The 2,017-nt window shown below is 34.6% G+C and overlaps 1 protein-coding gene across 1 annotated transcript in view; it reads right to left on the reverse strand.

The window, feature by feature from the left end:
* The window catches only part of LOC110458789 (voltage-dependent T-type calcium channel subunit alpha-1H-like), a 140,891-nt gene that overhangs the window by 17,864 nt on the left and 121,010 nt on the right, over window positions 1-2,017 (reverse strand). The window contains exon 12 of the mRNA XM_021510697.1: window positions 1,100-1,255. Coding sequence (XP_021366372.1) covers window positions 1,100-1,255 — 156 coding nt within the window. The remainder of the gene's footprint in view (window positions 1-1,099; window positions 1,256-2,017) is intronic.

A 2,017-nucleotide genomic window follows, 5' to 3' on the forward strand; every position in this document is an offset into this window, starting at 1 on the left:
CATACTATCAAACTGCTACCTAATACTGATAATGCTAACCCAAATTGAATTACTTCCAATGGAAATTAAACAAATGTTGGTCCAAAATGTGATTTCCCTATATAAACTATAGTAAAGTTTACCCCCTCCCCAGGGGGAAACGTGAGCCCCCATGGTCAAGAAATTCACAATTTCAGTAAAGCACCTTAAGACCCTTCCATCTATGAAGAGTATTTGATTCTACCATATCTGGGTCTTGAGAAGAAGATTTTTTAAATTTTAGTCAATTCGACCCACTTGAGACTTTGTCTCAGGTGACCTAAAAATATTGAAACCACCATTTCTGAATAACCAATTATTCCAGGTAAAAGATGTTTGGCAAAGAAGCATGCATGAATGAAGGGCTTTAACGTGTGTGCAAATGAATGACCTTGACCTACTCTAAATATGATTTCAAAGGTGAAAGTCAAAAACCGTTTTCATTTTTGTGCGATTGTGAAGTGCTTTCAGTACTCTCAGTACTTTTATTTTTATCAAGACATCTAATACACACTGGTAATACTACATCGATTACTACGCACTCCCAATCTTAAAAATGTGGACAGTTTACACCTCTATTGCAGTGGGTAAACATCAGCCTTTCTTTGATGTGGCAAACCCAACCGATACTGACACAAAGATAGTTTCAATAAATCGTCCTGACGTACATAGTGGACGGACTATATAATATGACGACTTTTACGGACTACCTTCGTATACAACTAAGCTCATTGGCTGCCTATATTTATCCATTCTTTCTATGACGTCATTTCGCACTTGGGGAATCCCCCACTACTCAGCCAGCTACTGTAGACTTGCACAGGTTATTATTAGAAGGCCAAATCAGTACTTACAGTGAAAAGCCCGTCAAATTGTTAGCCAACAATTTCTAGTTTTTTATTTGTTTAGTTCAATGCACACAAGGAAGCTATGAGCCAAATATCATGATAATAGTCCTTTTGGTTCTTTAGAAGAAGCCATTTGAAGATTTTAACATACCTGACCTCTGTGACTTTGAAAGAAGGCCAGGTGAGCTAAAATTACAGCATGATCAAGTTTTGATTGCCAGAAGATGACTTACGTCTGTAGAGAAACCCTCCACCAATATGGCCACAAGTAAGTTGAAGAGGACATAGTTTCCAAACGTCATTAGAGCTATAAAGTAAAGTGATGCCCAGGCAGAGGTTGTCTCCATGCCATTATACAGCACAGTGTTCCAGTCTTCTTGTGTGAGTACCTGGTTCACAAAGATCAAAACTTACACAAAAGCTCAAGGTCAAAATTGTTTCAAAGCTAGGGCACTATATTCTATCCACAAAGCAATATTAACATTGTATACATAATTGCAATAAAAATCTTAAATTAATGTATTTCCCATGTTACATATTAACTATTTTTAAAGCAAAATTACGATCATGTCATTACATATTTACAAATAAAAGTGATAATGTAAAGCTTTTCATAAAATACTCATCTGTAAAGTTAGATGCTTTCTTAGTCAAATAATGAATATATGATTTACTAAATTTCTTAATACGGTACTTACATTATCAACACAGAGCTAGCAGGAACATTTTTACTATGTCACTGATATTTGTCCTAAGTGATTTATAATGAAGTGATGTAGAACTGATGTATACATATTTATGTTGTGGTTATACTTATGTTTATACATACAAACATAAATATGATTACTACTTTACTACATCGTACTAATACAGGTATACACACAGCAATAGATACACTTCTAACACAGGTATACACATAGCCTTTAACATAATTCTAACACAGGTATACACACAGCCTTTAACATAATTCTAACACAGGTATACACACAGCCTTTAACATAATTCTAACACAGGTATACAGTCACTGAATGTTATGATATCAATTGATAAGTATGAATTATAATGCTAAAACAGGTAACATGGACTGAAAATGAAACTCTATCAACGGTAAACACTGACTGATTAGTGTAAAGCTATCAAAGGTAAACACT

The sequence above is a fragment of the Mizuhopecten yessoensis genome, unplaced genomic scaffold (assembly GCF_002113885.1).
Source record: "Mizuhopecten yessoensis strain PY_sf001 unplaced genomic scaffold, ASM211388v2 scaffold9787, whole genome shotgun sequence".
Lineage (NCBI taxonomy): Eukaryota > Metazoa > Mollusca > Bivalvia > Pectinida > Pectinidae > Mizuhopecten > Mizuhopecten yessoensis.